Source organism: Phoenix dactylifera, unplaced genomic scaffold (genome assembly GCF_009389715.1).
Source record: "Phoenix dactylifera cultivar Barhee BC4 unplaced genomic scaffold, palm_55x_up_171113_PBpolish2nd_filt_p 000853F, whole genome shotgun sequence".
Lineage (NCBI taxonomy): Eukaryota > Viridiplantae > Streptophyta > Magnoliopsida > Arecales > Arecaceae > Phoenix > Phoenix dactylifera.
Window position 1 is genome coordinate 78,544 of NW_024068217.1, and position 11,174 is coordinate 89,717.

Below are 11,174 nucleotides of genomic sequence, written 5' to 3' on the forward strand. Positions count from 1 at the left end.
TCTCGATATATCAGCTGATAAGAAAATCTACTTACAATTGCCCAACCAAAGTCTAGCCCAGGTTCTATCTGATGAGAGTCTCTCTGCACCAATTGCAGGATATTTAAGGGGTTGGGTTGGTCAATCCATTTTAGCCATCGAAGCAGCAGCCAAAGATGGAGAAAACGAATAGCTTTTTTATTTTTCTTTTATTTTACAAACTCATCTTTTCTATCTCACCTTTTTTTTTTTCCACTTCTTTAGATAGCTTTGTCAATCAACAATTTTCAATATCAATGCCTAAATATAATAGTTAGTATCGGATTGACCATATTAACCAAATTCTTAGCTTGGCACTAGAATATCAATCAAATCTTTAGAAAATTCTAAAATTTTCAATCTTCCATCAGCTGAGATAAACTAAGATTTCGGCCTATATTGGTCTTTGTCGCCAGCTGAGGCTGCTCGCTATTTTAATGCTCTCTTTCCATGTCAACCTACAACAACTACCCAGTGTCCAACTTTCATCATGCCGGCATACAATCCATTTGAAACCCCAGTGGATGAATTAAGATAGATAGGGTTCCTCGTTTCTCCTTGTATGCCAATGTTTTAAAATTTTGCCACGATAGAGAGCACACCTAAAATGTGCATATGGAATTTGCAAGAGATAGAGGACATTGATATAGCTCTTCAGCTGTTCTATCCAACACCTTCAGGAATTCTGCTTTGCTTTGATTTAGTTTAGATTAGTTTTAGATAAGCTTGCGAGTTGGAAAGTGGTTGTGCCAGTGTATATAATATTGATATGGGCAATTCAATCAAAAATAATGCTTGCAGACCATTCCATTCATCTCTCATACTACTAGCGCCATCATATCTCCGACCTCTAACGTTTTCAATATTAAAATTATGACAAGAAAGGACAGAACATCTCCTTCTTCAAAGTTAATGAAGCAGTGTTTGAAATATGAATGAGATTTAAAAATCGCGTAGGACACCATCTCTATGAATGAAGATAAGAGCCATTTTGTTCTCTTCTAGACTAATCTTGAGCTCCACTTACAAGAATATAAAACTCTGTATCACTAACCTCCTTGCAAATTGTGCTTTGTGCATTATTCAAAAATATCTGCCAGATCTCCTTTACTGAGTAAGCTTGCAATGTTAACCAGCAAATTCAAAAGTATCTGCAAGTTCTCCTCTTACACAGATTCAGCAAGCTTGCAATGTTAACCAGCAAAGTGTTAAACCGATCTCGAGTCGCAATTTATTCTTTCCAATTTGAGAAGAGGATTGCTTATGAATACTTTGTCTTACTAAATCCTGTTAAGATCTCTTGAGCCGCAATTTATTTTTTCCCTGCGTGGACCAAGAATGCATTCGTATTACATTCCCCAAGCTATAACATAAAGATGTTCAACTTCGTCCTCTAAAGAGATATTTGGCCATAGAGATCTTTCCACAGAGCATTCCAATTCAAAGCATAAATATCATGGTTTACACATTTTATATATATGCAGGAACTCCACCAACTGATAAAATACTAATTTCTGACAGGACCAAGAAATGCTGTCAAGATGTATAACGAAATTACTAAGCAAACAGCATATGATAACAGTCAGCCATTAAAGAAACAAAGTTCAGTCAGACATAATTATCCATATAAACACAAAAGACCACGAGCATTGTTTTTTAAAAAACTCCGACACTGCAGTACGCCATTCAGTAGACAACAGCTTCCACCACCAAGGACATCCTTTCACATTTGTCCTCAGCGCGCTTCATACTGAACAACTGCACAAAATATTATTTGTGTAAGAAAGGATACAGAAGCATCTTAAAAAATTACAGCAGATCATGCAAAGACATAAAATACAAGAAACAGTTGGAACAAAAGGCAGCATATAATTTACTACCATTTAGAAGCCATTCTTATACACAACAAACATAGTGAGACAACCAAGTTCCTGAATTAGGAATTCAAGCTGCAGACAGCCTTTAATAAATCTGTTATGAAGCATTTCAAATATAACCTCCATGCTACAGTGGTCTCAAAGATGTCACACCAAGTTCTACTTTTGGCGAGTGTTACCTCGGAACTGGGCAATCTAGTTAGAGATGGCACACTAAGAAGAAGATTCATCTAGTCTAGCCAGCAGGAATGCCAGTCTCAGTAATATTCGTATCTTATTTGAAAGCCCAAGGGAGAGAACTCAAATACTAAGGATTTGTTTGGATATTCCTACAGGATTGGGTTGAATATCCTGTAGCATTTGTGAATTGGGCTATCTATTTAAATCATGGCCTTGTACCAACCAAATACCACCCATCCCAAATCCTGTAGGAAGAAAAAAAAAAAAAAAAGACCTCCATAGGTCTTTTTTTTTCCCATAGCCCAAAAGCTAGAATTTGGGCTAGGTTTGGCCAGACTCCTAGAAAATACAAGATCGATGGGCAAACAGGCCAGATTCCTATAGAATTTTCAACCCAATCCTGTAGAAATATCCAAACAGGCTCTAAATAAGAATTCAATTAGTGGATATCAGCAATACTTGGCCAGTAAGTGGATACAAAAAATTGGAAAGCTCGCAACAGGGTGAAAAATCAGAAAATTCTCTTTTATGCCTAATAGCTATTTAGGCTTTTCAATTTCCACTCACCAAAATAAATCCAAGAATTCAACTATATGAATATTTCTTAAGAAGTGAAACAAAAAGGAAATAAAAGGATTAATAGCCAAATGCTTCCTCCACCTCTTACCAATTTTTCTTATCCTACGTCATCAACATCCTTGCTCTATCTCAGCAGCCACATCATGGTTATACATACAATAAAACAGAAGGATGGGATTAACTCAGGCAACTCTGGGTTGAGGTGGACTGCAACTAACTGGCTTATGGTAGGGTCAGGTATAGGTCTGACCTGCTGATGTTCCTAATAGGTTGGGTTCCGGTCAGATCTGAATCAGATAATGGTCTCCTTTTAGTCAGGTAAACTCTAAATTCACTGTGACCAAACAAATTTTCATCCCAAGAAGCAAACCATAATAAAAGGATGATGCCTGCACCCAAGATTAACCAGATCTTTCAACAGAGTATATCAATTACATGGAAGAAGCAATTTAGTAAGTCAAAAAACTGAAACAATTTATGATTTGATTGTTCAGATGAGAAGTAATGAATTTCAAGATGCCGCTGTCCAGAGATAAGAAGTGAATTTTAAGGATTATAAAAAGGAAGACATGATGCCATTACAGATTGCAGAATAGAACAAGTTATGGTTCCATCATCTGAATTGACAAAATAAACTGGCTTTTACAGAGTTAAGTTTCTTGGATATAGTCAAGATCACAATTTCTTGAAGTGCATGAGTGCTGATTATTTGAAGATGAAGAGACAATGCTGTTGAAATTATCAGATAGGATGTGATCCATCAATTCACTAATTCAGTCGCACCGTTGAAATGAAGATACAAAAAAATGATGACAAAAACAGGGTTGTAGAAAGCATAACTTCTTAATGAACCATTTATAGGTTGAGCAGATATGTAATCCATAGAATTTGATAGATGCAATCTTCATCCAGCCAGTCATAGAAGTGGGAAATGTAGGGGATGAGTCTATTTTGTCAAGCTATTTGAATGTCAATTATGTGAAAAATGAAAAGACAACCCTATCATGGTCATCAATAGATTAATCCAATGTTAGATGCTAGTGAATAAAGATATGAAAAAGATGAAAATGGAAACCTTGAAAGCCATTTTTGACCTTGTCAGATAACATAGATTAATGGGCTGCACCATCCATTTGCCATAGCAGCAATTAAAACATTAACAGTACATTGTAAAGCATCGCATCATGGAAAACTTAGTGGTAGTGAAGCCAAAAGCAGGCATAGAGTGTAGTAGGGGGACGAATTTGCGGTGAGAAAGTAACAATAAAGCAAAAAATGAAACATCTAAGAGAAAAGGGGAGAATAAAACGAGTGAATGAAGAAGGACATAAATGATTGAGAAAAGCTAAAAGCTAAGTCATGAAAAGGAGCAGTAGAACATGACCAACACAAAAGACAAAATGATAGGAACAATTGAAAGCATAACTCGCCATTCAAAACCCAAATGACTTTTAGTCAATGCCCAAAATCACAGAAAACACACACACACACACACACACATAAAGAAGAAGAAACCAATATAATACTAAAACATGTTTCGGAAAAATTAGGCTGTTATTTAGCAGAAGTATTAGAAGAAAATAGACAAATCCAACAAGGAAAAAGAAATCTCGGGAAAGGTCAATTGGAAAACAAGTACAACCAGAACAGTTCGTGCTCCCCTTTATTTAGAAAATAATGACAGGTGAAAATGTTAACAAATAAAAATAAAAATGTTAACAAATCCCTACTTACCACTAATGACGTTGAATTATTATTGTTTACTAACATTTAGTTAAACAATAATATATCACTCACCCATTATCTTTCTAAATTTACTCAGTAATTTCCTTAAAAATCTCTCCATCTCAATCACTAACCTACCTGTATATTGCACTTATTCCTTTTTTACCACCTTATTTAGAGTTACAATTTAATTTAGTGAAATATAAATGATAGATTTAAAGTTGGTAATATTAGGAAATTTAGTTGTTGCTAATTTATATCATGAAATATTAGTTGTAAATACAAAACTTAGATTTCTCAATCCCATTGTAACCAATCACCGACATATCATTTAATATAATAGGGGAACTCTTCTTAGAGGCATTCCATAATTAAGAAAAAAAGGCATAGCCCAGTGCACGAGGCTCCTACCACTACAGAATCTAGGGAAGGTCATATGTATGCAGCCTTACCTCGATTTGTGAAGAGAATGTTCCATGTTTCCAACCCATGATGCCCAGGACATAATGGAGCAACTTACAATTTAATCAAGGCTAACCCTCCTAGGGGAATTCCTTAATAGGTCCCAAAAATATAGGTTTCATCCACTAGATTAACGGCTTAAGTATACCTTTCCTCAGATAAAATTATTATTGTTGAATGATAAGTTATATCTAATAATATTTAATAATGGTTATCAGGTATTATTTATTTATTTTTATTTCAAAGCTATATCAAGCTGAACATAAGCAGCTTGGCCCAACTCAAGTTCAACTCATTTATTTTTGAGCTTAAATGTCAACTCCCATTCTGCTTGCTTATTATCAAGTGAGCCAATAATGAGCTAAATAATAAGCTACTCATGAACATGTCATTCATTTGACAACCCTACCTACATGTTAGTCAAAATGTTATTCTTATCATTTACCTAGTGTGCCAAACCCACTTCAAAATCTTCAAGAAATCTCGAAAAGTGCCACAAGTGTCAGATTCATGCAAACGTCGATTCATGTGCCTCCGGCCTTACTTCACAATCTTACCACCCCTTTTGGCATTATTAATGGAATATCCTTAACTATTTTACAAAAAATGGAACGAAATGAGATTTGATTGTTCCTCGGTTGAAAAGAGATGGGATTTTCCACCCTTTTCTTGTGTCGAATAGAAGATTAGGAAGACTAGTAATCCCTCCTAAAAGTATTTGTTCCTACACACACCAACTTCCTTACTCAAAACAGTTCTAAACAAATCTTCTTTCCCACATCCACTCATGATTCTGGCAATTAAGATTCTAACATGGATAAAAATAAATATCAACTCAAGCAGGGCACATAATCTTAAAGCATTAACTTGGTTTAACTAAAACAAGTTATACAAACCTATCATGCTACAGATGCCCCTACCACTCCATAAATCAATTTAGCCAATACAAGCCATAAAAGTAGAAGTCAGCACAATCAAAAAGAAATTTAAGACTTGCTATATATGGTATTGGAATAAACTGATCAGTACAAGTAGGTACAAATTGTTATTTAGCTCAATGTTTCCTTTTTTTTTTCTGACCGCAATCTTCCCCAATCAAAGGAAGGCCTCTCCATAATCTTCAAGATGTACTTACAGGACACAAATCTTTTTGATGATCATAAGATTCTCGTTGTCATTCGCAGTTGCTTGATAATTGGTTAATATTTTAAGTTCATATGAATGCTTATGTACCACATCCTTAGCTTTCATGACCTTAAGGTATCTTGCATTCCATTACATCATCATCAAATGGCAATAGTTTGTGCATCAGGAAGAATTGAAGAATAAAGAAGTGACATTTCGACTGATGGGTTTCAGAGGAGGAGAAACTAAGGATGGGCATGCAGATGTGACATCATGTAAGATGCCATAGCAGAAGATTTGAGAAAAAATGGTGGAGAATGGTTTGCAGATATATACAAAACGGACGACTTCACCCAAAAGATAGAAAATACATATTTCAGAACAAAGCAGATCAAATTATTACTTTCTATTGTCATGAAGAAAGATTAACAGGGTTGCATAAATTAAGAGAGAATTCCAGTGTTCAATGTAACTAGTTGTTTCCGAAATGTAGTGCAAACAAATTAGTAGCTAATATGATGCAATCAGTCTCCAACAATCATCATTATCCATATTCTTTTTCACTTTACAAGTTCCTGAAATGATTTAAATCCGGCAGAGAAAGACACAATCACATATAGGAACTATTGCTACCATTCAAAAGCATTATGATGGACTTGGGGATGAGAAGCGACAAGCACAACAAACCCAATTCTCGAAAATAAAGAGAAAGGGCCATTGGACGCTATTTCTAATGGTCAGCAGTTCAGCACAGCAATAACAACGATGAAATCACTAGTCTCAAGAATCGCATCCTTAAAACCCATGAAATAATTAGAAAATTAGGAATTGTACGGAGAGTAACTCCATGGAGAAATCAGAGCAGTTTTCGTATGCACATACTTCTCCGAGTGCGCTTCTTGTACAGGATGCGGTATCCACACTCTCTGCATTGAATCACATCACCAGGTTTCAAAGTATTCTCTGCCCCGCAATCTAAGCATCGATTTTTCCCAAAATTTTTTGATCAACACAAAAACCAATCAATCAGATAAGAATCGAGGATGGAAGATATGATCAAAAAGAGAAAACGAGAGGAAGATGGAATCTATGATCGCTGTATAGACTATACCTCCACAAATATAGCTCACAGGCTCAGGCTGGGGATCCATTGACTTCAGAACCGCAAGCTAGGGTTTTCCTTTTCTTTTTGGGAAGAAGCAACCAGGTTTTACGAGAAGAGGGTGGGCGAATTACATGGAAGAGTGGAAGTTTGACTTCCAAACCGGATTAGTTGCGGGAGGCGGCGCTCGGAGGAGGGGCTCGGAGGAGGGGCTCGGAGGAGGCGGCGCTCGGAGGATGAAGAATAGCGATAGGGATTCAGGAGAAGAAACCCAAGCGCTGTGCTTTCAATTTATCCCGCTCCATTTCGGGTTGGGGTCGGCTCTGCGGGTCGGGTCCAGATCCAGTAAACCCGAAATAGACCCAAAAAAATAATGGGCCGGGTCGGGTCCAAATTTAATAAACGCAGATCCGACCCAGCAAATGGTTTGGGTCCAATTGTAGGATCCGATCCGGATCCGTGGGTCAGGTCAAGTCGGATCTATGCAGATCGGGTCGGGTCGGGTCACGGGTCGACCCGACCCATTTGCGGCTTAGTTGGGACAAAAACAGCCGGTTTGGTCTGACCTTAGGATAAACCCATGTAGACCGAAATACCTGGCCCAAAGATCAATATGGACCAATCTCTCGGCCGGACACGGATTGTATCTTTCGCGCGGAAGAAGGATACTTCCTTAGCGTGAGTCCACCATTGGATTGTGCTTTAAGAGCTGTGCAGGGATTGATGGATGGCGTTTGGGGTACTTTGAGAGCTGTGCAAAATGCGGTCCAACAGTCAACATCGTGACAGAAGATTAATCATTCTTTTGTGCGAAAGATCCAACCCAACTCCTCTCAACCACGTCTTACACGACTATTGCTTGAACTTTCTATTGTTCGGTAAGATTAGATAGGAAGTAGAGACGTTCATACTTGATAGAAGAGATAAAAGATGGTGAACTGACTTCCAAGTTCTAGCTAAATGCTGGTGAATGATTTTGTTACTAAACATATGTTGCCTTCTTGTCGCACTCTGAACCTAGCACCCGGGTCCGACCACGAGACACAACCGCATATTCCCTAAATCAAAGCCTTAGAGAATATGCAAGGCCTAAAAATTTATTACAACCTCAATATCAGGATTATTAGCATATCATACGTATGTGTATAAAATACCTATAATTATGCAGGCGGGTGTACAAGAATTTTTACCTCTTTGCTGACAATTCAGACAGACTAATTACTTGCCCACACCACAATCTACGAACTGGGGTGTGCAGAACCCTGCTCAACGTCCTCTTGCCTAAAATAATGTTCTTCTAAAAAATTAAATCAATATCAAAAAAATATCCGAGGTATTCGACACCCCAGAATCCTCTACTAGTCTACTAAAGGGTTCACCATTACGTGGTAACCCAAGACTACCCTCTGAGTCCCTTTTTCAAAATTTCTGGATTAACTAGAGAAAGAAAACACCAAGATAGAGAAAGAAGTCAATCTGAAAACCCAGGACCTCTTGAACGGTTGCATAACGCCGACCTGGAACTCTTCCTATGGTTGTATAATGCCGACCCAAGACCAATACTGGCTCGAAGCTCCAAGTCCAACAACATAGGTCGGGACACTTCTAAGGGTCAACAGCCCAACTTCACAAAGTACCTAAACCCGCCACTGATCCACTAAAACATGTAGAAAGAGAACAAGTAAAAAGAGAGAGTGATAAAGAGAATGAAATAGAGAGAGAGTAAGAGAGAGAAGAACTAGAGAGAGGAGAGAGAAAATAAGGGAAGAAGAAAATAGTTGTGAGGCCTCTCTCCTTCCCTCCCTATCCTTCCTGAAATAGACGAAGGCTCTCGACGGTGATTGTGGTCGGTGACTCCAGCGGCTGACAACTCATGGCGGTGTCGGCGGCGTGCCATGCTCAATGACGACCAGCAAAAGAGAAGAAAATAAGTATCCAAATAGGGAGATCCTGTTACCCGCAATATTGTTACTCACCAACCAGATTCAAAGCAAAAATGGTGGTTGTAGTGGTACCTGGTGTCACACCTTTGAAAAGGTCGGAATGGAGTAACCAAAATTTTCTCGAGTTCTCCCTTTTTTCTGTGTGCGGCACTAAGGCAATGCCCCTGCCAAAGCCTCAGTCAGCCTACCAAACTTGCTCACAGCTTAGGATCAGCCCCGCACGCCTTCGGCCCAACCCTTGGACACTTAGCCAATCACTCACACACCCTATCTCAGAGATGCACGAGGATGAAGGGAAAGGAGCCTTTCATTTCCAACTATCATTGCAAAATCCTCCCTCACAAGCCGAGGGAATAGCTTAGCTTCCGACGCTCCAAAAAAACCCTTCCAGCCCACAAATGGCTCGGCCAAACACCCTTAGCCGTGGCCTGCACTTAGCCACACTCGGCCTAAGTGTTAGCCAATGGAATTCCCACAAAGGCACACCCTTTTTCTTAGAGTCCCACGCTCGGCCTGCACCCAGAACTTTTCCAAGTGCCCGAGCTCCCTCAGCCTAAGCTCTCTCGGACTCCACAGGAACCCCAACTCCAGCTCTCAACCAAGCCCTTCACAAGCTAGCCTAAGAGCCTTTTTTTTTCCATCCCTCAACCGGCCAGAACCCAAGCCCTTTTATAGGCATCCCTTGGGTTGGTTACCAAGGCAGTTACAAGGCCAACCACCTAACCACCTAACTGATTCAGTTGGGTTGGTTGCAACTCCCCCAACTGACTTCGGTTAGCTGTTGCAACCGATTCTTGATTCTTGGCTCAACGCATGTGTCAAAAGCCAAGTCAGCCAACCAGCCATTGGCTTGTCCGCCCGTGTGTCCAGACCAGCCAAGCCTTGTCCGCCCGGCCGCCCAGCACCTTGGTTCCATGTCCGCCCGCATGTCCAGACCAGCCGACAGCCCCATGTCGCATGGTCTGGCTGGGTGTCTTGCGGTCTGGCTGCAGTCCAGCCCGCTGTCGCCCAGCCAGGTCGGCTGCCGCACCAAGGCACCGCATGGCAATCGGCCTGCGCGCGCTCTGCTGCGCGCGCCCGTGCTCAGTCCCGCGCGCCCCGCGCGCGCTCATCATTGCCACGGCATTCGGCTGCGCGCGCGCTTGCGTGCAACCACATTCGGTCCCGGCGAGGTTTGCCGCATCCGGCCCATCCGCACGCGTTGCCGCGCGCCGTCCATCCAAGCCGTCCAGCCGTGCGCGCGCGGGCGCACGGCCTGACCTGTGTACGCGCGTCATGCGCGCCAGGCCAGCCCCATGCCAACTCTGTGTGCGCGCCCCACGCGCGCCTGGCCTTGGCACGGCCAGACTTCGACGCGCCAGCCCTGCGCCGATGTTCCCGAATCCGACTTGGTTTCCTCATGGCCAGCTCTTGGCGGGCGGCTGTCCTGCGCACAGGGCAGCGCCCAAGCCGACTGTGCGCGCCCTTCGCACTGCCCTGCGCCCGGCCCTGCCGTGCCACCTGCGCACGGCCCAGACGTGGGCCAAGCATCAAAATTTGCTGTGCTGCCTGCGCACAGCTTCCGTTGCGCCCAGCCCTGCCGTGCCACCTACGCACGGCCGAAGCATGGGCCAAGCTTCTGTGCCTACTGTGCCACCTGCGCACAGTCTCCGTCGCGCCCGACCCAACCGTGCCACCTGCGTACGGCCAGAACTTGGGCCGAGCGCCCATGCGAGCGTGCCCCCGCGCGCTAGGCCTGATGGCGTGACAATCCTCCCCCGGCTGAAGAGGTCGACGCCCTCGTCGACTCCTCCTACAAGAAAGAGAAAATCTGCTCCTCAAATTGCCACAAGTTAGCCGCTTGCTCCCATGTAGCCTCCGCCACGCCTTCGCCTTGCCATTGCACCAAAAATTCAGTGTCTTTCCCCACCTTGCGACGCTCAAGTATCCTGTTGATGGCCTTAGGATACTCCTTGCCAATAACCAATGGCTCCTTCCTAGGAACCACCCGGTCTTCATCATGACTCTCATGGTAAGGCCGCAAGAAACTTACATGAAAAGTGGGGTAAATCTTCAATCTTTCCGGCAATTTGAGCTTATAGGCCACTGCCCCAACTCTTGCCGTTACCCTGAAAGGTCCATCATACTTTGGCATAAGCCCTCGGTGGAGCTTGACCTTACCCA

At 41.9% G+C, this 11,174-nt stretch overlaps 1 protein-coding gene across 1 annotated transcript; it reads right to left on the reverse strand.

Moving 5' to 3' along the window:
- Positions 1 to 1,434: 1,434 nt before the first annotated feature.
- Positions 1,435 to 7,333, reverse strand: LOC103723516 (DNA-directed RNA polymerases II, IV and V subunit 12). Its single transcript, XM_008814447.4, has 3 exons — positions 7,078 to 7,333; positions 6,849 to 6,941; positions 1,435 to 1,776 (listed from the first exon to the last, which is right to left on the reverse strand). The coding sequence occupies exons 1-3, from the start codon at positions 7,115 to 7,117 to the stop codon at positions 1,754 to 1,756; spliced, it is 156 nt and encodes a 51-aa protein (XP_008812669.1). The 5' UTR covers positions 7,118 to 7,333; the 3' UTR covers positions 1,435 to 1,753.
- Positions 7,334 to 11,174: the final 3,841 nt, after the last annotated feature.